The sequence below is a fragment of the Hippocampus comes genome, unplaced genomic scaffold (assembly GCF_001891065.2).
Source record: "Hippocampus comes isolate QL1 unplaced genomic scaffold, H_comes_QL1_v1.1 scaffold2, whole genome shotgun sequence".
NCBI classification, from domain to species: Eukaryota; Metazoa; Chordata; class Actinopteri; order Syngnathiformes; family Syngnathidae; genus Hippocampus; species Hippocampus comes.
In genome coordinates, this window is record NW_017805139.1 from 1,717,761 (window position 1) to 1,740,716 (window position 22,956).

Genomic DNA, 22,956 nt, shown 5'->3' on the forward strand with positions numbered 1-22,956 from the left:
TCACTGTGGACTGACTGCCTGAAACAAAATGTTCTGTAGGAAGTTTGTCACCTTCTTGTTTTAATAAGGAAGAAGAAATAGGAGAAGAAGCCTTATGGTACTCAACCTAAATTGGCAGAATTAAGGAAGTTTTTAGTTCCCCTGCTAATTCAGAGATATATAGAAAGCTGCATTTTTCAACCACCTTTGGCAATTTGCTTCCAGTAGTTGGTGAAGTGACTTTTGTGGGAATATATCCGCTGTCCGCTGGATGATTTACACAGCAAACTGGTAAGACCAAATAACTTTTGCACTTTGAGAGACGGTGGGCGTTACCTTGGAGGGACACTCTGATCTTTTAGTATTACTTTGTCGTTTCCACCGCCAAATACCGCAGTGTGTTCACACATCTCTTTTGTAGAGTTTAACCTGCAGCTTAATTACTTTAAAACCATATACAGTTTTTTTTTTCCAACCTAGTTTTTGTTGCTCTTGTTTCATTTGCATAATATCACACTTTAAATGACGATTAACATCCACTTTGAGATAATGTGAGTGACAACATCAGGTCGATTAAATTTAGAAAAGCCAGTTGATTAATACACAAGGTTGCCTCGGAAGTGTTAAGTAATTCTCAATCAATCTAAATCTTACTTAATCCTCCACCCACCACAGTTTGATCAAACCATTCCAAAATGTCACTGCATTAAGATATATAGTAGTGTCACAATGTGCCATTTTCAAGTGGGTTTAACCGCATGCTTGATGTTGGTAGACAAGTACAAGCACTGACAAGACTTTAAAAATGATCGAGAAAAATCGAATGATAATGTAACGGTAACTCGGGTTTTAATATGATTTCAACATATCGCATTTATTTATTTATTTATTTTAAAACAGCATTTCTTAAGAATAAATGTTGAGCGAGGGTGATTACGAAATATGTGCACTACCACAGGATTTTCAAGAGTTTGGACATCAACCAGCTCTCAGTCTGGCTAAACTGATGTTCTGCTGAGGAGGAGCGCAACACTTCCTGTTGCGACGTTGCCTGTATCCTGTTTTCCACAGTCAGTGGTCATGCGTGTCATTCCCCTATGCAAACCTGCGTGGGCACAATCTCGTGATCCTGTGCTGTGAGGCTTCTGAAACTTCAACACGGGGAGACTCCGTTATGTCCGTGATAAAAACTGTCAATGTCAGCTGCATGGGTTTTGCAATCGGTTGACAATTGCAAAGTGACACTTATGAGAGCCATTACTGCCCAACAGGCTGTAAAGAAAACAAATACAGTTAAGTGATGCAATTGAAATGTTTGTATGACAAATTTTAGTGCTTGTTAAGTTTTTTGACATGGAGTGTCAATGAATCTTGCTCAAATGTCATTTGAGATGCCGTGTCAACTACTCATCACTAGCTTGCAACAGATTTGTGATTTGCTGTGTATGACGGCTTCACTACAATCCGATATAAAAACCCAATTCCGATATAGTTTGGACGTTCATCATACATCAAACAGAATACTATGATTTGCAAATTACGTTCAACCTATATTTAATCGAATACACAACAAAGACAAGATATTTAATGTTCAAGCTGATAAACGTTGTTTTTAGCAAACAAACATGAACTAATATTATGGCTGCAACACGTTCCAAAAAAGCTGGGACAGGCGGCAACAAAAGACAAGAGTAAGTTGAGGAATGCTCATCAAACACCTGTTTAAAACATCCCACAGGTGAACAGCCTAAATGGGAACAGGTGGGGGCCATTACTCAGTCATTCATTCACGAGATCAAAGATTGGGGGAGGTTCACCTTTTGTGAACAACTGCATGAGAAAATAGTTGAAGAGTTTAAGGACAGTGTTCCTCAATATACAAGTGCAAGGAATTTAGGGATTTTATGGTAAACAGTTCATAATATAATCAAAAGGTTCAGACAATGCGTGTAAGTGCCAACGCCGAAAACAGAAATCAGAAACCGACATCAATGTGTAAAGGATATCAATCACCACATTCACTCAGGACAACTTCAGAAACCCAATGTCCGTAACGGTGCTACAACTTAACACTCTACTATTCAAAGAAAAAGCCAGCTATCAACTACACCCAGAAACGCCACTGGCTTCTCCGGGCCCGAGCTCATCTAGAATGAACTGATGCAAAGTGGAAAAGTGTTCTGTGGCCTGACAAGTCCATATTTCACATTCTTTTTGGAAATCTTGGCCGTCCTGTCCCCTTGGCCAAAAAGGTATGGGCGCACATAACACACAAACCCGAGTGAAGCAGTGGCTTATTGAACAACGTTGACGCCGTCAACAAGCGAGTGAGCGAATGAGGAAGCGGGTCAGCAAACTACTGGGCTAGCCCATCAGTCATGGACTGGCATCTTTGTCATCCCATAAGTCACCGCCTCACGTGATTTGGTGTCATGTGTGAGTCCACATTACCTAGTGATCTAGCAGGCGAGTAAGCTCATTGGTACACATGTAGCCCGGATAACACAAAAAACATAACATACGTTTTTCGAGTTGTTAGCATAGCTTGCTTGCTAACTATTGCGGTGGTAGGAATGGGCCAAGTCATCATTATTATTTTTAAGTAACTCGCAATTACACCGGATAACCACTGACGCTCATTACTTATAGGATACAGTATATGGTGGGGGAGGGTCGACTCTTGCCAGAAACTCTTCAGTACTTCATTATTCCCAGTCTTTGCATGTATATTGTCACGTGAGAAGCGGAATAAGGACCCAGGAGCAGACATGACACGGAAGATGAAAAGTACAAGTCTTTACCTATGAAAGTACAAAGAAACTCCAGAGAGCAGGGCTGGATGCAGAGGACACGAAAGAGAGCTGACGCTGGTAAAAAGCTCAATGTACTGACAACTTGTCATTGAGTAATCCAAGTTTATCTACTGTGAGACATCAAGCCTATATGACAGAACAAAGACACAAAGCATAAGAGAGCCGTAGCAACTGAACAGCAACTAAAAGGAGGAACAAAGAGTCACAACATGTTTTCTGCAATTCTCTTCAAATAGTGCTTTCAGAAATACATCTCTGAATTCACCTTATAGGTTCAAGAAATCTTTAAAAAGTAAAAGTGTTGTCCCCCCTCCCACTATAATACCAATGAAGGCCTATTGGACATTCTGATTCACCCTTGTGTTTTTAGCATAAAAACAAGCTTCGAATGGTATATGCTGCCTCTTTAACTAATAAATGAAAGATAGAAGTATTCTGGAATCTTTAAAAGTAGACTTCTCTGACACTGGGCAGTTTACTTTTTTTTTCTAAAACCCAAACAATTCAAAGTTAAAGTTTAACACTCAAACCATTGCCATAACCATCCATCCATCTTTCCATCCATCCATTCCAAACCAATTGTGTATAGCTTCTTCTGTTCAGCGTTTCGGGTGGGTTGCAGCCTATACCAATTGGCAATAAGCATGGTACACTCCCTGGAGGTATCTAATGGGCATCTGGAGGCAAACCACACAAGCTATGCGAATGGGTCCAGTGGGTGCCATCTTAGAGAGAAAATTTGTTCCTTCTTATGTAGCGTTAAGAAAATGTTGGTCATTCATCATCAGCGACGGACCAAGGGTGACATAACAAATATGGTAGCGCATTGCCTTGTTTGGGGTGCCCCAGTGGGCGAGTGGTTAGCGCGTCCATCTCACAGTTCAGAGGTACCGGGTTCGATTCCAGCTCCGGCCTTCCTGTGTGGAGTTTGCCTGTTCTCCTCGTGACTACGTGGGTTTTCTCCGGGTACTCCGGTTTCCTCCCACATTGTAAAGAAATGCATGGCAGGCTGATTGACCACTCCAAATTGTCCCAAGGTGTGAGTGTGAGTGTGGATGGTTGTTCACCTCTGTGTGCCCTGCGATTGGCTGGCAACCGGTTCAGGGTGTCCCCCGCTTCCTGCGCGAAGACAGCTGGGATAGGCTCCAGCACGCCCCGCGACCCTTTGTGAGGAGAAAGCGGTTCCGAAAATGGATGGATGGATGGATTGCCTTGTTCACAGCACATTAGCGAAATCCTGGTTTGTTGAAACTAGATCGATAGGAACTTAACCTGTGTCAGGCTGTCAGTATCACATTCATTTTTGCATGTTAAACTACCTTTTGAAAGTAATCGATCGAACTGGGCACTCGCCTCTCTGCCCGGCCAAATGGCAATTTACAGATTGAATGTGATTTCAGGATGGTGTTGTACTGACGTTGGCGGCAACAGTATATGATGGCAGAATAAGGTGGGATACCAACTGAAACAATGCGATATGATGAGAACAGCCGTTTCAAGTCAGCGGAGTCATGCATCTACCATTTGCTGGCTAGATATGTGGATCTGACCGATGTGTCATTGCTGAATATTTACCAGCTTGGTGTAGATCTGTTCGTAAAATAAAATGTGTAGAAGGAGCTCATATCAATGATTTGGAAATTGTGTTCAACCTATATTTAATTGTCCGACTTGTGTGCAGGCAGCGTGGGATCGATACCCATGCTGTGACGCTGTGGATGTGAATGGTTGTTTGTCTCTATATGTGCCCTGTAACTGACTGGTGACCAGTTGAGGGTGTAGTCTGCCTTTTGCCTGGAGTCAGCTGGGATAGGCTCCAGCAACTCCCTGGAACCCTGTTCAGGATAAGCAGTGTTGAAAATGGACAGAGATGGGAGGAATGGGAGGAAACCGGAGTACCCGTGAAAATCCCACCTAGGCATGGCCGGAATCGGATTCCATCCCTGCACCTCTGCCGGCATGCTAACATTGTCCCAAGGTGTGAGTGTGAGCACAGATGGCTGCTCTTCTCTGTGTGCCCTGCGATTGGCTGGCAACCGGTTCAGGGTGTCCCTACTGCCCAAAGATGGCCGGGATAGGCTCCAGCACCCCTCGCGACCCTTGTGAGGATAAAGCGGATTGGAAAATGGATGGATGGACTACTAAAGGGTCATGCATTTCTTATGCATTTTCATTTCAATACAAAAGTGGAAAGTACTGGCAATAGCAACCTACTTGATGTGCAAATGCCGGTGAACATTGTGTTTGCATTTTTCAAATCCATGTTCACAATTTGAAAGCACTATTCACATTTCAACACACTGCCATTCAACCAGTTTTTCACTTTTTGTCACTGTTGCAGTGAAATAATTTGAAATTTGAGAGCAGAAATAGGTGAAGTAAGTCAGTGTACTGAACACACAATTCTATGCAAGAATGCTGTCACTTTTATACACACATTCAGTTGAAATAGTGAAAAGTATTACCAAGCTGACAACAGATTATTTGCATTCAATGTAACACTGTAAGCGCACTGCTTTTTAGCTACAAGCTGAGCCGCCCTAATATATTGACCAACAGTGAATAGGGTGTCCTTGTTTCTCAATGCAATGTCGCCTGCTGCTGTTGCATAACTGACTTCTTTTTGACCTGGTCTATCTGCCTTTGTTAAATGTAGTGTGGTGACCAAATGTAAAAACACTCAGCCCATCTGAAGTACAAAACTAACTCTACCCTTCACATCACGGCAACTGTATGGCAACAGTAGGGCCTGGCTTGGGTTGACAGACCCTGATCGAAACTAATCAAACACAATCTATACAGTACGAATATATCGTGTCACGTTCATGCAGAAAATGATCCCACTGGTTGCTACAGGCAATAGGGCCACGCTTTTAGAATCCACCAATAAAAGTAACACATTCTGAACACACATTTGTTGACTGAGCCCCGCTCCCCCTCCAAAAAACATTCAAAGACTATGTACAGTACACGGATGGATAGGTGGATATTGTTACTATAAATGTCATTCATTGTGACTGATCAAATGTGATATCTTGACTGTGTCTCTCAATGAATATTATCGTCTTAATGAAGGACATACGAAGCTAGTGATAAAATTAACACCCCCCCAAGCTGCCCCCCCCCACCCCCAAACCCACAAGGGTAGCACAAGGCACCGTAACTGTTTGAATGTTGCAACAATCTGCAGAGAGCTTAATCTTGTCGCTGTGGATAGAAAACGGAGAAGTACATCTTTTAGAGAACAAACCAGAAAATAATGCTTGGTCACAGCCACTGCTGCCGAGTTACAATTCTGTCAGCATGTAACTTACAGTATATTTGGAAAAAAAATGGAATCCATAACGCAACGATTTCAATGCCCCATTTCATGTTGGAATTAAGGTCAAGGAAGAAGCCGAAGTGTCAACAACCGCGGCTTATGAACACAATGTTTTGAGCGTATCACTGCCCTGTGGTGAATGAACATCTTGTCAAAATGTCAACAAATCAGACACTGAACTATTAATTACACTGATTATAATGTACTGTAAATGCAATGCTTTGATGTGAGATTTGAGGCAACAATGATCTTCGATCGACTGTTTTGTCACAAGCCATGATTATACTCCCACTTAGACATAACATAGGACAGTTACATGGGGCCCATAGCAATGGATTTTGGGGCAGATGCAAAATTAAGTTTTAGGGCCTTCTATTTCTACCAATAATCTTGATTATTGATCATTTATGCACCTTCAGTACACTTTTTTGCAGAAGGACATTCATCTAGACTAGAGCCTGATCAAAAAACATCACTATACATTGACTGGAAAAGGGTCATCTGGTGTATTATTTTGTCTTTAATGACTAATGACTAATGAAGTCATTTGCAACAATAGTTTGCCAGTGCAAGAACAACAAAAAAGTAACACTTTGTTTTCACTTTTGTACATTTTATTTTACTTTTGTACATTTGTATTCCACATTGGTTATTTTGTTTTCCCAATGTAAATTTGTTTTAGAGTGGGGGGGGGGCAGAAAATAGTATTTTGAGAAGGAGTGAAGCTCTGTTGGGTGTTGTTGTTGCCAAAAAGTGAACTCTGCCAAACTTTTGATCTATGTGTTTAATCTTTTTTTCTTTTTTCCGTCCTCCCTTCTGCAATAGAGAAAAAGACCAAAGAAGACACCCAACTCTTACAGTATTAAAATCAGGATCATCCAAACACTGTGACATGTACATGGATTCGTTGTAAGACATTCATAGAATCAAATCCGAAAGAAAAGTTTCCAGTTCCTCATTTTGCTTTTATGCCTCTGTTGTTGTGCGTTGTGTTCTGCACATTTCACATAAAAGACGTTTCGTTTAAGACGCTGTTATGGATGGAATTGTACTATTTTACAACGAGCTTAATCTATATTTATTGTGTTTCTGTGTGTATTCTATGAGTGTATACTCTTACAATATTGAACCATTTGATGTTTTCTACTTTCAGTGACATCATTTTAACCAGTATGTATGTTGATATAAATGGACCTTGTAAAAGCACTATGAATTAAAAAAACAATTGTCTAAAATGATCTTATACTCTTGATATCACACTTAAAATCCAACCTGTATGCTTTATATGATGTTGCCAATTCTAGAAATGGCTTGTAAAAGTTCTCACTTCAATTTACAGCGTTCAGTTGTTTCTTGAGAGAGGTTTGCCAACACTTTTGCACAAAAGTGTTGCAGAGTTTGTCCGAAGCATGATGAGTCACATCTGGAGCGCCAACAGAAATCTTCCATGTGCTTGCTGTTATATCAAGCCCATCATTTGATGCCCTTATGTGGCATATACTGAAGCTATTTATTCATATATTTTCATCTTTGCAGCAAACTTAGTACAGTATTTACTCACTTTACAAACAAAATTGAAGGAGAGAGTCGAATAGAAACACTCCATTTTACGCACGACTGAATTGATATCCAAAGTAATTCAAGTGTTTTAGACATTTAATAAATAAACTAACAATCACTAACAATCCTCATCTTGGTATTTTAACCCTTTTAGGGACAGCGGTTACTACAATGGACAGCTTATCATGTAACCGGGTTACAGGGTGCATGAAAGGGTTAAACTCAACTTTTTTTTGTTGTTGTTTTTTTTGGTCATGAATTTTAGTTAGTCATGGAAAGGCCAGAGTTACAACTATGAGCAATAATGTTGTCACTATCAGATCGCAGAACGCCTTGATCAGGTAAGAAAAAAGTATTGTTTTATTTATAGTAATCAATTTGTCGATAATCATCACCACGAACACACACCAAGAGTTTTTCTGTAAAAGATTGATTGCAAAAGTATTTCCCTTTAAAAGTGTTGTATCAGCAGCCAAAAGGATTCTATTTAACATATTCATTTTCTTCCTAAATTTGTTCAAAATTGTACAAGTGAGCTCATCCCAAAATAATCCACTCACATGACAGGTGAGTCATGTCAAGATGCTGATAAGTGTGTGATTATTGCGGTGGTGTTCCATGGACCCGAGAAAAGCCAGCTCTAAACTATGCAGACATCATTTCAGAGAAATTGTCAGTACATCGGAGAGGCCTCACAAACACAGACCACATGTAACGACACCACACCATGCCAGGTCCTCCACAGAGAACATTTGATATCGTACTTTATTTCAACAGAGTCAGGAACCTTCATCAGGATGAATGTTTGTTGGCTAACCGGGGTCTTAGCCTGACTGTAGTACTAAATGTCGCTAAATCATGCGGACATCGCACTCACTTGCCTGTCGCCCTCTTCACAGATGAATGCCAGTTTACACTCTACTGGACAGATGGCAGACAACAGGTATGGTATCAGGTTGGCAAGGATCTATGCACAATTCCTGGAAGCTGAAAAAAAAAATCCTTGCAGCCAGCATATTCATATTCAAACCACTTCCAATGTCGATGGCGCGTTGTGCGAATAAAATGTAAATAAAAACCGAATCTTTTTTTTCCAATTCTTTTACAACCTATATTCATTTGAATGAACTACAAACCATTTTTAATGTTCAAACTGTGGAATGCCATTTTTTTTTCATTTTTATTTTTTTCCGAAGAGTCTCACATTTCGAACTTCATGCCTGCAACACGTGACCAAATAAACTGGGACGGGGCAACAAAAGACTGGTAAAGTTGAGGTGAAAGTTGAAACACTAAAAAAACGGTTTTGAACATTCTGCGGGTGATAAGCTTCATTGGAAACTAGTGAGTGTCATCATTGGTTATAAAAAAGAATATCCCCAAAAGACTCAGTTGTTCAAAAGCAAGTCTGGGATGAGGTTCAGCAATCTGTGAACAAATAGCTTTGAACCGTTTTATGCACCCCGTAACCTGATAACATGATAAGCTGTCCCTTTTATGCACCCCGTAACCTGATAAGATAATAAGCTGTCCACTGTAGTAACCACTGTCCCTGAAAGGGTTAAATGACGTTTCTCAATTTACAATTGCCAGGAATTTTGAGATTTCATTATCTCTGGTCCATAATATCATCCAAAGATTCAGAGAATCTGAACAAATCCGTGCACAAAAACGGCAAAAATCATAATTGAATGGCCGTGACCGTCGACCCCTCAGGCGGCACTGCATTACAAATATCATTGGGTAAATGGTACTGCCACATTAGCTCAGGAACACTCCAGAAACCCACTGTTTGGTAATACAAGTTGTTGCTACGAATGCAAATTCAAACCATGAAAAGCAAAAGTCATACGTCAACTTCTGACCTGATCTCATCTGAGATAGACTAAGTGGGATGTGGTCTGATGAGTCCACATTTCATGGATGTTGTTTCACAACTTTAACCTGGGGGTGGGCCGTTCCGGTCCTCAAGGGCCACTATTCGGCATGTTTTAGAATGGTTCCCTCTTCCAACACACCTAATGCAAATGATCAGCAAATCATCAAGCTCTGCTCATACGAGATAACAATCATGATCAGTGGACTTTCCAGTTTGTCATTCGCGCAAAATTTGCCCATGACATTAGTTGCTTGCGCACCATTAATGCTTCCGCATATTAATAGTATTAGAAATAAGACTTGCAGAAAGCTATCAAATGTGTGGAGGGAGATTGATTTAAAAAAAATTATCAAGTTGATCCTTAGCTGTGGTATGTATCGCTGGTGAATGTCTGTGCCAGCGGACTTTTTTTTCAGAGCTTGTTAGACAATGTTCACCCACACCTGCACTGAGTGATTCTGCTCCAAACATGTTCCCTGTTGGTGCCGACAAACCGTTGAATTTTTCTGAAAGAAAAACGAGATTACTCTAAAATGGGAGTCATTGAATAGAAATGTGCGCAGGCCACCCGCTAATTCCAAAACAAAATTCATTTTATAATTTTAAGTTATATCTGTAATCATTTGACTTTATTATGTTTAAATGGCGGTCCATCGCAATGCGTCAGTGTGAAACAACAACGGTAAAACAGTTGGTCCATGGCGCAAAAAAAAAAAGGTTGGAGACCACTGATCGAAGGCACTTGAGGCACACCTCGTTTTTTTTTTTTTTTTTTAATGAAACTCCAAACATACAGTCAGTCATAATCACAGTAATGTGAAAACAAATATTGGATATATAAAATCAAATATATAAAATAAAAACGCATGCGCTCCACTACACTTCAGGCTTTCCATGCAACTTACGCTGTCAATCACTCCCTGTTGCAATCATTAGCAATATACTTGTGTGGGAGTGTCCAAAGTCTGGATGTCCAGAAGTGTGCAAGTTCAGGCGCTGAAACGAAAAAAAAAAATCCTAATACATAAATGGTAGAATATGGCCTTTTATGCATATCCATTGGTTTAAATTGAATTTTTTTGAATGCTGAAGTATCCCGCCATTGGCTGGCGACCAGTTCAGGGTGTCCCCTGCCTACTGCCCGAAGACAGCTGAGATGGGCTCCAGCATGCCCGCAACCCTCATGAGGATAAGATGGATGGATGGTTGAATGCTGTAGTTCACCGTTATAGCTTTGACCAAATATTGCGTTCTGGAAGAATTTTATAAATAGATGTAAATGAAAAGTAACATTTTCCAACCAAACTATGGAAAGCCAAACATTGCGAATTCCTATTGCTATTATTTTTTACAGCCTTTCGAGAGAGATGATCCCCATTCAACAAATTGAACACCACTGAAAATGTGAATGAATAATTTTGGCCTCAATTGTTTCTGGTTTAGTCAATTCTAAATTCTGAACTACTTTAGTTGGAGACAAAACACTCAGTAATATTGTTAAATAATATCTAGAGTGTGAAATTATACCTTCCACATATTGCTGTGACACAATGCCTATTTCGATTACTTTGATTTTCACAAACTTGAGGACATTTTTACAAACTGCACAAATACTGCAAACCGTTTTTTTGTTTCTTTTTTTAACCGCCACCAATTAATATCGTCATCCTTGTGGAATGAAATGTAATGGGAAAAACCAGAAGGAATACAGGCACATGTGTTGCAGTAAGCCCACAGACAACCACAATTACAAAGAGCAAACCGGACAATAACTATGAATAAAACAGACAATATAAAACAAATAGTGCTCTTATTAAAACAGGAGAATTGCAGACTGGACATTTATTAGTTGCCCATGGGTAAAAAAAGTGGTTATCAGTCCTTTGGGGAAACATCCTCACAAGCCAAGGTATGCATGTTTCTTTGTTAAAAGGAGGTAGCGAGCAGGGGTTATATCCCCCTTTGGCATTTTCTGAAACTCCCGTATCTCCTTTGTGATAATCAGAACCTCCAAAACTGATACTGTCGCTTCATCTTATCTTCCAGTCATGTACGGGTATGTGTGTGATTAAATGGGTGTGAATGTTGTTTGAAGTGTGTGTGTGCGAATAATGAGATGTGGTTTTAGTGTATAATTAGGTGTATCTTAGTTGCTGGTTTCTTGTTTGATTGCTCATTTTTGATGACATTACGAAAACGTTTTTCACAGCCTTTATAGAAGCGATGTGATCAAATGCACTCACAAAATGTAGTTGGTTTTTCAAAGCGGGTGCCATTTGATAACTGAGCAACACAAATAAGGAATTTATACAGGACATCTGGGGTACTTTTACGGCAATCATATATTCAATGCCTCAAAAGAGCTTTAATATGCAAAGAAACCAAATAATCTTCTGAACCGTTACATCTGACTTCAATCATTGTAGCGGTGTATTAAGTGGCCCTTGAATGGGAGACACGGTCACTGATGATTGGCCACCAAGGGAGGTGGCAATATAGAGCCGGTGATAAATGTGAAGTTTTGCAGGCTCCCCTAAAGCAGTAGACGCACTCTGTTGCTCCCACCCACACCAATTTACAGAAGTTAAAAGTTCCTTTTTCACTTGACTTGGCCAAGAGTGAGCCTTTGCTTATTTTCTATTTGTATTTGATCCTATTGAAGGCCTCTTGGAGTGGTTGGGCTCACAAGAGTAAACTAAACAATAAGGGAGGCAGAGGGACATGTTTTGGTTATCGTTAAATGAGAGGAAATTTTGAAACATTGTGCAATGGTGCTGCAAAAGTTTTGAAAGGTTGTGAGAGCTTTTGGTCTGCAAGGTGTCTGAGCCCACTCGTTGGAGAAGAAGCCCCCATGTTGCATCCCTACAGAATGGAGAGTTACCTCATTACACCTGTAAGTATCACATCTTTTTTTTTTTTTTAATTGTCTTCCAAAGGCTCTGAACGGTCACATGGTTAGTAGAAAATATCGACCCGCTGTTGATTTTTTTTTTTTTAACATTGATTTTATTTTTTTAACTACAAATGTAAGAGTAGTCCTCTCATATTTGAAGAATTACCATGAGTTCTACTTTGTGTACAGGATGTCAACTCTAACAGCCCTATATACTACAGGCGACATGAAAATGAAACTCCAAAGTTCTTGAGAGTTTCAGAATAGAAGTGGCAAAAAAAAAATATATAAAAAAAAAATCAAGAAACCCTGATTTGTATTTTATCAATCTAAATATATGTGTATGTACATAGTTAGCATTTTCTTGATGAAATACAAAATGAAATGGATTTTGTGAACATGCGACTAATACAAGAGACATTGATTGAAATATACTCACTCCAAATAAACCTTGTTGTTTCTGATGTATGTTTCACCTATGGCTTTCACACCTGATGGTGTTCTATTTGAATGTGCTCTTCTAGTCCTCAGAAGAAATGTATGATCCCGAGATCTACAGACATCAAATTCCGGATTATTATAGTCCATATGTTCTGGATACAGAGATGCAGGCAGGTCAGTTTTACTCCTGGATTTTATGCCTTTTATTTTGATATTGTTTAAAAGTATGATGACATGTGTCTTGTTAGGCTGAATTTTAACCGAAATATTGATATATATATATATATATATATACACACACACACACACACACACAATATCATGTTAACTAAAATATTTTTTAATGAATTAGAAATAAACCTCATAACCTGATGAGTAATTCCATTTGGATATGTTTTTAAAAGTTTTAGACAATTAATCATGGTAAAAAAAAGAATATTTTTTTGAAAATAAACCTCATAACCTGATGAGTAATTCCATTAGATATGTTTTTAAAAGTTTTAGAAAATGAATCATGGTAAAAAAAAGAATATTTTTTGATGATTTTTTTTTTTTTTTTTTTTTTTTTTTTTTTTGTTTTAATGAGGCGAATACGATGCGTGCAGCTGAAGCGCACAGGAAACAGATGCTATTTTTTGGGCTGCTGCACCTACAGACACAGAAAAAAAAAATTCGCCCCAAGGGGTTTTGTTGACTTTCTCTTGGTAGCAATAGTTTTGAATATTCCACCAAAACAGACTTAATGAAGTGAAGAGCAAATAAGTATCCCTCGTCATTGTGTCGGAAAAAAAAAAAAAAAAAAAAAAGATTTCCCCTCAATGTGGCATGAGGGAGTACTGATGCAACGAACATGCTGACAATATATTTTTATTCTTTTATATCTTGCACATTTTATATTACATTTCATGAATCCAATATTTTAAAATAAGGCATAATCTTGAATCTGGCAGCATTCATACAATATTGAGATATATAATATTCTTGTCAAAACCTTCCTTTTTCCATCGAAAATCTCACTGTTGGTTTGAATAAAGGTCGGTGTTGTGATAATTCTGAAGTAATCCCATGTTTCATTGTGATCTCTCATTAGGTCACTGGGACTACCACGACGGTCACAGTCATGTACACCCGACAGAGTTTGAAAACCTTCAAGAGACAAACTTCACAGAGCTGCAAAGTGTGCAGTCCCTGCACCCGCCCGGTCTCATCCGGCACGAAGTCATGCGCTACGATCCAGAAAATCTACTGGATCCGAACCTCGGGGCACATTCTCATATGTTACAACAACCAGTAAGTCCTTCTGTCACCAAATCAGTAAAAGCATATTCTCATCATAAAAAGAAGGAACCCATTCAAAGACTCAAGTGAAAGAGCTTAAAAAAAACAAACAAACAATGTGCTGGAAATCCATCTCCTGTTTGTGTATTTCTGTAGTAGTTCATGAAGATTGGTGATTTTCATACATTCATGCTCGTTCATATTGGTTGCACAGAGCTGTTAGGAAACTCTATTGTGGACAAATGCTCCAACACAAAAACTCGGAAGAGTAAGAACGCACAATGAAACGCCTCAGAATTCCTAATTTGACACACATTTCAGTGTTTCTGAGTGCATTACAACAAGTGGAAAATTTCTAGAATACTCAGCTTTCCTAAAATAAAATGTTTTTGTCATCCCCGCTGATCTAAGAAACGAAAAATATTTTTGGTTTTGTTTTGTTACCTTCTGAGAGGGCATTCTGGAATTTGTTTAAAATTAAGTCGCCTTTGACAAAGTCAGGAATTTCACCTTTGTGTTTTATGAAAGCTTGAAACTTTTAATTTTACAACAATTATTTCTTCTAATTAGCAAAGCACAGAGAGTTAAGACTGTTGCATTTACGGTCACATTATTGTAACAAGGCACAAAGGCTTGAATTCATATTTTCTTGTCAATATCTTTGTAATGTGATTACACAAGTATTGTCTTAAATTAGAAGAAAAGTCAACACTTTCATTGTTTCTGTGAATGCTGAAGTATTTTTATTTCATAGAATATTGTGCTTACAAGAATAACCCCCGCCCCCAAAAAATCAACTAAAACACATGGAAAGGGTTTCTCTCGAATGGCATTACTTTTGTTCATCTCTTCTCAAGTTGCTCAATAATGCGAAATGCAGAAAAGGCGTGCAAGATGTCGTGGGATATCATTTTAACTTTACAGCAAGACACCAACTATTTGATTTTCTTCCACTTTAAAAACCAGTAGGTTTTTGTTCAGAAATCAATCCAATGTATGGATTTAATACACAAATGATGGCAAATACAATTCAACGCCAATATTTTTTGGCAATTGCTGACCACGAACAGGCCAAGTGGCCACTTAGGAATGTTCGATGTCGACTAACTCAATCTATGAAATATGAAAACATAACAAGCGGCTTTATTCAGTTCTTGTCACACCGCCGCTTCAGCAACAGATCGAACACAGACTCAAGCTTTCTTTTATCATCCTGACAAGACAGCTTTGCAATGAGTTAGGAGGCACCGTGGAGAATGCGTCAACGTGTCCGCAAAACGATCCATGCGAAAAATTAGACCAAGGGCCGTTGGAGATGTTTGTGAACTCTGAGGTCATTGAAACTCTTTGGTGATTAAGGCTATATAAATAGATTTGACTTGGCTCTGGCCTTTCTGTGTTGAGTTCACTATTTGAGTTTGCCAGGTTTCCTCCTACAATCCAGAAACATTCGTCTTAGCTTAGTTAAGGACTCGATGTAATGCCATCCCAAGTCCATTTCACCTGTTACCTTGAAACATGAAAGAATGAGAAAGCACATGGATCGAATACATGTAGCAAGTATTTTTTTATTGATTTCTTTTTTGGGCTAGTCCTCTGGGAAACATTTGTAACAGTTTATGTCATCATATTATTTAATGAGATGCATTGTATTTCTTGCAACTGATGGGACTTACTCTCCTGTTTTGAAGGTCACATTCTTCCCCCGGACGGTGTATCCTCCACACGTGTCCCAACACAGCACTGATGATGAAGAGCACGGACGTCAAAGTCCCCCCCTAGAGGTGTCTGATGAGGAGTGTCTTCGAGATCAAGTGCCGTACGTCATACCTGGAGAGATGGGTAAGAAAGGCCATTCAAAAGCGCACGGAGACAAGATATGAAGAGAACACCACATGAAGTCAATTCCCAAATGTTCTTGACCAGAACGTTCCATACAGCTCCACCAGCCTACACACGGCATTTTGATTCTGATTGCATTTGTGGCAGCCACCTGAGATGGATAAAAATGGGTGGATTTTGCTGCTTAATTCATATTCCACAAACCTGATATTCATCCGGTTGATGTGTTGATACTAGGATGGCCCTGTAGAACATATTCTCATAAACAAAATTTGGGGGTTGACTTCCCCTTTAAGTACATCAGGATTATGTGTCGAGATACTATATGAGAGCTGAGGATGTTCTTTACACGTATTCCGCAAACGTCACGGAGCTGATTAGTCTTTCAGCTCATTTGATTCATCACCATTAATCATCATTTTAATTGTCAGGCAATGCAGTTAAGGCCCACTTTGCTCATTAGATTTCTAATTGAAATGTGTTTGCCAGTACAGAACCAATGAGAGAAATCGTATTGTATCGGGATCGGGTTTTTGCTCCTCTCTGTGGCTAACTGCATTTTGCAGACTACAGCATGTGTGCTTCTTGTTTCGTCAAGCGACAGGAGCTGACCTCACTGGACATTTCACAATCGCTCAAAATCTTTGCTTGCCTCCAAACTTCTAAAATAGTGTCAGGACAATGTCTTTTTTTTTTCTTTCTAATGACTAATCAGGAGACTGAGCAGTTACTTTGTGTGTGTGTGTGTGTTTTCCCCCATTTTACTTTGACTTTAATCAATTAGACCATATTTATATAGTGCTCTTGTACACAGAAAATAATAGTGCTTTGGATTTACTTGTACATCGGTTGCACGTGATTAAAATGTGGTAAACCGATGTCATTTTCCCATGCTTACCTAAAAAAAAAAAATTATATGTTTAACACATTTTAATCTTGTGCAACAGAAAACCCAGTCCTTTTTTTTAGTATTGGTACTCGATGGTAAATTTTGTTTTCTTATGTTCTCTATTTCTCTGTGTTAAGGGGTAATAATTACAAAATGTACCATTATTCATATTTCTATGCCGGTGATGTAAAATGAAAGGCAGAACAATCAAATGTTCTTCCATTAGAGGGCAGAAGGTGCAATAAAACTGTGTAATCACTTGTTGCAATTCATACACCCGATGCTGCTCACATGTACTCAGACAAGTACAATCAAACAAGTTTGAGAACTTCTTCTGGACAAACACGTGACAAACTGCGGTCTCAACCCAAACACTTGAAAGTAAAGGTCAAAACACCCAAGACCTATTAAAAACATTTTGGAGAAAAGGTCACTGCAATTAACTGACTTGATGCTCTTATAACTGAAAATAATTTGGCATGTTTTAAGACTTGTTGGTTGGGTGACAAGCCTACCAACTGAGACCTCATTAATTGAGCCAACGCACGTCAAGCTATTGGAAACGTTTCAACTACACCATACGTGAATTTTTGTAGCGACACGATGTTGGAACATTTTCTTAAATTTAAATTCAATGCCGACAAGTTACTCTGGTACGTAATCTATTTCAGAAGTCACACAATAAATCAGGATGCATTGCAATCTAATGTCGGCAAAACCGTCGATACTCCTTGAAATTGTGATGTAGATACTTTACACTCCACTCCCAAATGTTTTTAAATTGACATTGCGTGACTCAATCGCACATGCGAAGCATTTCCTTTGCCTCGACACATTCTCTTCAGCTATTATGTTGTTCCTGCATATAAATGTCGTGAACGCTGTCTTGGATCGATCGAGTGAGATCAAACTCAAGTCTTGCGTCATACGGAAGTAGTAATTGTGCAACTTTTGTCGATGTTTCCCAAAGGCAACAAAAAGAAGATTCGTTTGTATCAGTTCCTGTTGGACCTTTTACGGAACGGTGATATGAAGGACAGTATCTGGTGGGTGGACAGAGACAAAGGAATGTTCCAGTTTTCATCCAAACACAAGGAGGCTCTTGCACACCGCTGGGGAATCCAAAAAGGCAACCGCAAAAAAATGACCTATCAAAAGATGGCGCGGGCTTTGCGCAACTATGGTAAAACTGGAGAGGTCAAAAAGATCAAGAAGAAACTGACCTATCAGTTCAGTGACGAGGTCCTCGGGAAGACGCATTTGGAGAGAAAGCCGTACATGTAGACAGAAGACTGAATTATGCAACGCAAGTGGTACATTTGATTTCTGGTGTAACACTCAATGTCACCATTCCTTGTAAATAGCATAGAAGCGTGACAGCTATCCGGAGGGAGCATAAACTGGGTTACGCTGTTATCACACAGCTCATTTATTTGCCACATCATAGAAATACAGTATAAAGATACGTCTAGCCAGTGACTGCCGTCCATGTCGACTGCTTTGCCTATTCAGGGACATGGGAAAGGCGGAGCTGGTAATGTGTGTGTCCAGCAAAGTATCCATGAGGAAACAAGGCCATGCCTTTAATATGAACTGTGTAACCTGTTATTTAAAGACTTGAAATTCCGGACCTGATTCACCGATACATTTGTTCAATGTGGGATTTGTTTTTGGGGTTTTTTTGTACAACGCAATACAACTGTTGAATCACCAAAAATGCAATAAACATTTTTTTTCAATCATGAGACAACGCTGTGTGAATGTCACATGCTTTTTGCAAGGTACACACGTGGGACATGTGAACATAATTGTTTTGAAGAACAGTGCATGAATGAAGCCCTACTTTTCTTCATTTAAATGTGATCTTTTTAAGCCGCGTAAAGTCCGATACGCAGTGTGTCAATTGTGGCCTCTGGTGACCATCGCTCAAAATGACGTTTGTTCACCTCACACTAAAACTGAGCACAGATTAACACCGGTAAATAAATAAATCAGTATTTTTTTTTTTTTTTTATAGTTATGCTTGAAGGCCACCGAAATGTGGTCTTGGTGCAATTAAAGATTTGACCTCTTTAGGTGTTTGCATCTGGCTAACAGCCAACCAACCAAGTGGAAGACATCATGAATTTGAATAGAATGGCATCCACACATGCAGTCACAGCTACTATCAGCTGCATCAAACACAAAAAATATGGAGGAGAAACAGAGGCCAAATGTATTAACCTTCATTTGCTAGCGGAATCTTAAGCTTTGTTTTATTTGTCTTCTTTGTCGACCTTTCATCTATCCATCTATCCATTCTCCAAACTCCTTATCCTCATGCAAGCCGCGTGCTGGAGCCTATCCCAGCTGGCTTGGGGCAGCAGTCCGTATGCTTACTGTAAAATAAGCAGTACAATGCAGGAAAATGAAAGAGGCCAGTTGTGGTTTTGAGTGAATGTCGTGGACCCGCTAAAAATGGGTCCTCGAGATGCAAATGGACCCCCGGGCCATGTTTCAGACAACTTTGACCCGCACATTTCATGTTGGGCAGCTTGGCTTGAATTATTCTTCATAAAATGACACCGAAAACGGAAATTTCGTGGGAGGGTCTAGCAGTACCATATTGTTTCATTACATAATACCAATGTGACATATAAAAAAAATATCCCCATGAAACAACTGTCAACTCCTTGCTGTCTCATGGCGTCAGAAGTTAGGCGCATGCTGCCAGCCCACAATGTCGAAAACAAAACACGTTTGAAAATTGCAGACACCATTCTATGAGACATAACTGAAACTCTGTTGTGTTCGTTGTCCATTCATCCATTTCATTTCCAACTTCTCCTCGTTAGGGTCACGTAGGAGCTGAAGCCGAAACCAGTAGATTCTGGGTGACAAGCGGGGAACACCCTGAACTGGTTGCCAGTTAACCGCACGGCACGTACAAACAACCAACCACTCGAATTCACGCCTATAATTTATGAACCTAATGAACCTATCATGCATGTTTTTGGAATGTGGAAGGGAGACCGAATACTCAGGCGTGGCGAAAATATGCAAATGCCACACGATCAGACTTGAAACAAGATTCAAAGGCAGAAAAGGACTGTGAGGCAGAGGCAATCACCACGTGGCTCGTTGTGTTGCACGATGTTTGTTGTACTCGTTTTAATCAAAAAGAACAAGAAACACGATCCGCGATGTCTGTTTGGCATCCTCCACCAACAGTTTTTCACAACCAAGTGGAGCCGTGATGTCATATGACACGATAGGTGGGTGAACAGTGTCATCCATGTCAATGGGAGTGTAACCATGTTTTCTTGGATGATGCATTGGTCGTATGTAACCCGAGTTCCTCAAACAAACCCTGTGAAAAAAAGATGAACCAAATCATGCAAAACAATGTAAAGGGCTTTCTAGAAATATCCAATATCCTGCACTGCTGTGCAACCCTTGCCAAGGGCACACAGCTCCCCTCTATGGTGAAGATGGAAGTGAACCAATCACAAAACTGAATTTTGCATGACAGTCATATACATAAATAAATAAATCAACAACTGGCCAAGTTATTGGTGTAAGGGCCAACAATGTTTAACCCTGGAGAACCCAAGAACGTTTTTCCTCTTTGGAAAATGATGAATTATACATTAAATGACTGCTATATGTTCACTGAACACCAAAATATATGGTTTTTCAAATATTCAATGCTTTAATCCTAATTTAGGATTAGGGCCAAATCTGACCCTTTGGGATTTAAGGGTAGCATTTGAGTAGCAGAATTTATAGGGGCCAAATTTAACCCCGTGGGTTCTCCAGGGTTGTCCGTGGGTTGTCAAAATTAGAGCAAAACAGGGATTGCGGGTGTATTAATTCTGTGATCAGAGAGTGTGTGCCATGCGGGGTCAACTATTGTTTGATGAGTGCTTACAACGTGGGTTTTATTTTCCACATAAAAAAAGGAACAATTATTTCCCTTTTCAGCTATGAGGCTGACTCTAAAGTTTTATTGTCAAATTTATTGTAATCGGATAGATTTGCACTACAGTGGTAAAGAGCTGAAGAGCTGCCAGATCAATGTCCCAGCATTTTTAAATGGAAAAAGAAATGAACTACTTTTTTTAAATAGGTCAAAGAGATTCAGTTGTTCTTTCTTGTCCAAACGAAATGTCAATTCTATATTTTAACACACTTTCCGTTAATATTTAAACAGTGCTGAGCCAAACTCCAAATAAATGAACAATGGGTGCTACCGGCGCTAATTAGTTTTCTGTGTATTCACATTTCTATGTAGCTACAGCATAGAGACAGCGTCATCCTTTTTTTTTTTTTTTTTAAATTTAAGTTCTAAATTTAACTGGTGCCCAACATCCATGACCCCCACCCCTCAAGGCCTGTCATTCTGCCGAGGTGTTGGAGGAAATGATGGTTGAAATATAGCCTCTGTGTGCGTGCGCGTGTGCATGTGTGTTGCATATGTGCTGTAGTGATCCTGGGACAGGATGAGCTTTGATGGGACGTGTGGGGGGCAGCTGTTGTTCTTTGGCCATCATATTAAGGTGTCTGGAGAGAGGGGTGGTGCTGCATGGTGGGGGCACTTCTATTAAAGGCAAAAGAGCAAGACAGACAGCAGAGTAATTCACCTCGTGGAGGAGAGGACATCCTTTAGGAAGATGCCAGAGCCAGTCAAAAAAACAAGTGAGTGTGTGGCTTATATCCTCTTAATAATTAAAAAAAAATTTTTTTAGATAGGGTGGAGCCCACTTAAGACCATACAACTGTTACTCCTGAACTTTCCTGTCTGACTAAACGCAACCTTTTGAGTCACAAGAACAAATAGCCTGACTGAGTGCTGCCTCACAGCTGTCTTAAGTAATATCAACCACAGTCAAACTGCAATAACAGATAAGCGTTTACCACAAAATGTTGTAACATTTGCATTTTATTTTATACTTTAAAGGCATTGGGTTTTTTTTTTTTCTTTACTTGTCTGGCAGAAAAAAAGTGAAAAATGTTACCCCAACACAGAAACTGAGTAGGCCTACATTCCAAGGCTTTTCATTTTTATTTCTTTTTTTTAAACATTTCTCTAATTTAGATATGTTACCACTAAATTTACTATCATAAAAGTAGAAGCTCAATATACAGTAGTGCCTTGAAATATGAATCGAATTCACTTGATCATGCTCAAATCATCTTTTCTCATTGCAATGAATGGAAACGCCCTTCATCTGTAACACAACCCCCCCCCCCCCATCATGGAACAAAAAAATGTTTGCGTACTTTAATGAGCACTCGATAATGCTGTATTTGATGAAAATATCCAGTAATTACATACTTGAATAGATTAAATCAATATTGAACATTTTTCTTCTATTAGCACAGCATCGATTGAATGGCCATTGTGCTGCTATTTCTGATGTGCTCATCTCTGACTCCAGCGGCAGTAAAAGAAAAACACGTGGAGATACTGTTCATTGCAATGTCCCAACTCCTCTCAGCTCATCAGCACAGCACTACTATTAGTGCTCTTTGCAGAAGATAAAGAATATATGGCTCTGTTAGATTGTGTCTACATGTGTTGTTGTACCATTTGTGTTATGATGCTTAGCACTGCAACATAAATGCTATTTAGCATTAGTATTAAACAAGTGGACTGAAAGAAGGTTGTTTCAACTATACAAAGCGTAATTCTCTTTGTTTGGTGTTTAGTTTGACAGCAAACTATAATTGGGAGTGACAATAAACAGGATGGGGGCTCATTTTTAAAGAATTGCTGTTGTAAAATGAGTTGAGTCACTGCCAGCATTCAATGTTTGGAGCTCAAGTCTGCGCTCACAAGTCAAAACAAAAAAAAAAAACTCTAAAATCAGTCAAACAAAGAAGTCAATCAAAAACCGAGCCAGTCATTTCTCAGTGCACTACTGTATTTCTCTTTCATTATTTTTAATCATCAACTTTTCATGCAGTATGTACAGTATTGCATTTCCACAATGGCTGTCAAAAAATGATGCTGTTAAAGATGTGATTAGACTGCTCTTGAGTTGGAATTTTAAATCAGATAGTTGAGGTTATTAAGGA

General features: G+C 39.3%; 2 protein-coding genes and 2 long non-coding RNA genes across 9 annotated transcripts in view; 2 read left to right on the forward strand and 2 right to left on the reverse strand.

The window, feature by feature from the left end:
* The first annotated feature begins 135 nt into the window (after positions 1–135).
* spi1b (Spi-1 proto-oncogene b) lies at positions 136–18,643 on the forward strand. 2 transcript variants are annotated; one of them, XM_019867246.1, is made up of 5 exons: positions 136–270; positions 12,971–13,061; positions 13,978–14,177; positions 15,857–16,007; positions 17,867–18,643. In XM_019867246.1, exons 2-5 carry the CDS (start codon positions 12,983–12,985, stop codon positions 18,178–18,180), a joined length of 744 nt encoding a protein of 247 aa, XP_019722805.1. In that variant the 5' UTR covers positions 136–270; positions 12,971–12,982; the 3' UTR covers positions 18,181–18,643. The 2 variants fall into 2 exon arrangements, with proteins under 2 accessions (XP_019722805.1, XP_019722804.1); XM_019867245.1 differs by lacking the exon at positions 136–270 and adding an exon at positions 11,655–12,446.
* LOC109514306 (uncharacterized) lies at positions 8,865–9,134 on the reverse strand. Its single transcript, XR_002167965.1, has 2 exons — positions 9,063–9,134; positions 8,865–8,916 (listed from the first exon to the last, which is right to left on the reverse strand). It is a non-coding gene; the product is annotated as an uncharacterized LOC109514306 (long non-coding RNA).
* A 2,569-nt stretch (positions 18,644–21,212) lies between the features above and the next one.
* The window catches only part of LOC109514307 (uncharacterized), a 4,921-nt gene continuing 3,177 nt past the window's right edge, over positions 21,213–22,956 (reverse strand). Inside the window, exon 2 of the long non-coding RNA XR_002167966.1 lies at positions 21,213–21,475. This is a non-coding gene — a long non-coding RNA (uncharacterized LOC109514307). The remainder of the gene's footprint in view (positions 21,476–22,956) is intronic.
* mybpc3 (myosin binding protein C3) overlaps positions 21,447–22,956 on the forward strand; it is a 31,222-nt gene continuing 29,712 nt past the window's right edge. For all 5 annotated transcript variants that reach the window (XM_019867236.1, XM_019867238.1, XM_019867237.1 and 2 more), the window contains exon 1: positions 21,447–21,573. In XM_019867236.1, coding sequence (XP_019722795.1) covers positions 21,549–21,573 — 25 coding nt within the window. In that variant the 5' untranslated portion in view covers positions 21,447–21,548. The remainder of the gene's footprint in view (positions 21,574–22,956) is intronic.

Coding starts and splice junctions, on each gene's coding strand:
- spi1b (XM_019867245.1), top strand. CDS start 12,294: ATGAGAGGAAATTTTGAAACATTGTGCAATGGTGCTGCAAAAGTTTTG. Junction 12,447..12,970: donor AGAGTTACCTCATTACACCT/GTAAGTATCACA, acceptor GTGCTCTTCTAG/TCCTCAGAAGAAATGTATGA. Junction 14,178..15,856: donor CTCATATGTTACAACAACCA/GTAAGTCCTTCT, acceptor CCTGTTTTGAAG/GTCACATTCTTCCCCCGGAC.